At 64.4% G+C, this 3120-nt stretch overlaps 1 protein-coding gene across 1 annotated transcript in view; it reads right to left on the reverse strand.

The window, feature by feature from the left end:
• MPL (MPL proto-oncogene, thrombopoietin receptor) overlaps window positions 1-3120 on the reverse strand; it is a gene marked incomplete at its 3' end in the record, with an annotated part of 6561 nt that overhangs the window by 2378 nt on the left and 1063 nt on the right. Inside the window, exons 2-4 of the mRNA XM_035893548.1 lie at window positions 2853-3114; window positions 572-710; window positions 42-246 (exon numbers count right to left, since the gene is read on the reverse strand). Coding sequence (XP_035749441.1) covers window positions 42-246; window positions 572-710; window positions 2853-3114 — 606 coding nt within the window. The remainder of the gene's footprint in view (window positions 1-41; window positions 247-571; window positions 711-2852; window positions 3115-3120) is intronic.

The raw sequence follows: 3120 nt of genomic DNA on the forward strand, positions 1-3120 counted from the left end.
AAGGGCAGGGGACCCAGGGGTGGGGACTGTCCTGGTGTCACACGGGAATTGCCCAGTGGGAGGGACTCACCCACCACATCCACCCTGAGCTCCCGCCAGTACTTGGTCTGGTTGGAGGTGGCATCCAGGACGCGGAGGTGGAGCTGGGTGAAGAGGCGCACATCCTGGCCGGGGAAGACACAGACGTGCCGTGTCCTGCCGGCCCCGTCGCGCCACGTGGAGACCGCACATGCTGTGGGCACATCCCTGAAGAACAGAGAGCGGGGTCCTGTAGCACCCCATGCCTCCTGCCCAGGGCTAGGCTGGAGGAGAGGGCACCTAGGGCACAGCACCAAGACCTTGGTGTCACCAGCTCCTCTGCTGTGCCCCCATCCACTGCAGGGCACCATCCCCATAGGACTGAGGGACAGCCATGGTCCCAGCCCCACCACAGGATGTGTGGTGGCTGCTAATGGAGCTCCACCAACTCTCCTTGCAGCTGGGAGCCACTGGGGTGGCAGGGAGAGCTGCAGCTCCCTGATCCTGCTGCTCGCCATGCGGGCAAAGGGGAGGCTGGCCCCCCACCTCCTACCTGCTGTACCAGTAGTAGAAGTGGCACGTCCTGCTCGCTGCCTCCTCCTCCTCTTCCTCATCCCAGAAGCAGGTGAGGTCCTCGAAGGAGCGGGAGAAGCAGAGGATGTCCTCTGGCACCCCTGCCAGCAGCGCAGCGTCTGGGAGGAGCGTGGGGGTGTGTAAAGGAGCCCTAGGGTACAAACCTGTCCTCATCCCGCCTGCATCCCTGCCCCGTGCCCCCTGCCCAGCTTCCCTCCGAGGCCAGGCCATGCAGGCACCTGGGGCAGCGTGGGCATGGCTGTGGCCATGGCACAAGGTGTCCTCCACCAGCTTGGCATGGCAGGGAGGGACATGGCACGTGTGTTGGCCGCTGGCTCTCAGGGGGGTCCTGGCAGGTGGCAGGGCTCCCCGCCGGCCGGCCCCACCGCTCCCCCCTCCTCAGCACGCGGGGTCCTTCGGGACAAACAAACATCCCGAAATAGCCCTGCGGTTGGAGGGGGGCTCGGGGCTGGGCGATCGGGGGGAAGCACCCCTGCCCTGCTCATGCCGGAAGGCGCGTGGAAGTGAGATAAGGAGGAGCTCTGCCCCAGGGAGAGGGAAAGGGCCTGGGGGCTGGCGTGGGGGCATGCGGTCCTGAGCAGGGGGGGTTGCTCAAAGCCCGGCCCCAGGACTGCTTGCGGGGCTGTGAGTTTCTCTGCCCCACTCGGCAAGCCTCACTCCCTGTCATTGCGGGGATGAACTGGGATGAACTGGAGTATCAAACCCTGCAGGATCTCCGTCCCAAGCACTGGTGGCTTTGCTGGCACATGGATGCCTGTCCCCGTTGTCAGGGAAAAGGGACAGCCCCAAGATGCAGCTGTGTGAAGCACAGGGGTGGCCTCGCTGCCCCCAGCATTGCTCCAGCACCTCCTCCCCCCCCCACTGCCTCTGCCCTGGGACCCACCCCAGCTCTCCTCTTCCTCCTGGGGTGTGCCCCTTTCCCCAGGGGCTGTCCCCAGCTGAAGGACCCCACAACAAGACCCCTGCCAGCACCCAGCCCCGCTCTGTGTGCTGAGCACATCAGTTCTCTGCTCCACACCCCCTGAGCTGCCAGCTGAGCCCACCCCAAGTGAAGAATAGCCCCCAAATGTCCTTGTCACCCTCCTGGTATCCCCCTGCTCTCCCTGTCCCTTCCCTTGCCCTGATCCACAGCCCTCTTCCTCTTTTACCAGCCCTGTTGCCTTCCTCCCCCAGCCCATGTCCCCTCCCCACCAACCACAACCTCCCAGCTACCTGCTCTTCCCTTTTTCCACCCCATTGCACCCACCCTGGGCCTCGTGTCGGCTCCATGACCTCCCCCCCTTGCTCCCAGCACCAGGAGATGGGGTGGCCAGGTCCCAGCAGCCGGGTGGCATGGGGACCTGTGGCGTCGGTGGGAGGTCACGCTGGTCCTGTTGGGTTACCAGAGCATCTCTGCTGGGTGCAGGCTGTTTCCTGGGAAGAGCAGCTGCCCAGCTCTGCAGCCCACATCAGCCGCCCTTGGGCAGCGGCTCTGGGCACAACGATGCCTCAGAGCCTGTGGGCAAAGGGAGGACGAGCCCAACCCCATCCTTCCTCCCACTGCCCCTACGGGGGTGACTCAAAAACATGCTCCCGAGCCTGCCATGGCCAGAGGCCTGGGGTGGGGCTGGAGAGATGAGCAGGAGATCAACAGGATTTTGTTCAGTTAATGCTTTTTATGGTGTTATAGAAAGTGTTAAAAAGGGCTAAAGGGGGACTCAAAGAAAGCATGGATAGGCCTGAAATGGGAGGAAGCTGGGAAGCGGCTCTGCCAAGCACGGCAAGCCAGGCAGGGGGCCAGCTACCGGCTGAGCTGAGGGTGCTCGGTGGGGCAGGGAGATCATGGCAGGGCTGGCGCAGGAGCATCGGGATTAGCCCGGCAGTGCCACAGCATTGCCCGTGGTGCGGTGCCTTGCCATCAGATGTTAGCTTAAATTTTGCTCAGACCCTCGTCATCATAACTCCAAGAGCTTTTGGTGAGTGGGGAGCCCCTCTGCCACTTGCACGGGGCTGGGAGCTGCAGGCTGCCATCCCGAAGGGGTGCCTGGGCGCAGCCTGGTCCTGCCCACAGGGAGCAGGGATGTACATTTGCTCCAGGCACCCCAGAGTGTCCCATGGGTGAGAAGGGGGCTCAATTGCCCACCTTGACCACCTCCCGCGCGCCCTTCTGCGATGCCCCTTCCCCAACCCTGAAGGTTCTGGCTGCCGTAGGGTCCTCTCTGGCCCATCCTTTGGGGGAGAAAATAGCCCCAAGGACCTACCTTGGGATGTCACCGGCTCAGGGGCTGACAGCGGGCTGTGGAGGCTGAGCAGGATGGTGGGGAGCAGCGAGAGCAGCCAGCCCTGGCACAGGTAGGCTGCCATCCCGCACCCCGTGTGCCAGGGCCGTGCGTGCCGTGCTCGGCCCTTCCCAGCGCCCCGGGAGCTGCTGTGGCTCCTCTGGGCGATACCTTTATCTGGGAAGGGGTGGCTGTGCAGCTCAGGAAGCCTGGCTGGAGGCTCCCCCCCGCCCCATCGCCAGCACTTCCC

The sequence above is a fragment of the Egretta garzetta genome, unplaced genomic scaffold (genome assembly GCF_000687185.1).
Source record: "Egretta garzetta isolate BGI_Z169 unplaced genomic scaffold, ASM68718v1 scaffold75, whole genome shotgun sequence".
In the NCBI taxonomy this organism is placed as follows: Eukaryota; Metazoa; Chordata; class Aves; order Pelecaniformes; family Ardeidae; genus Egretta; species Egretta garzetta.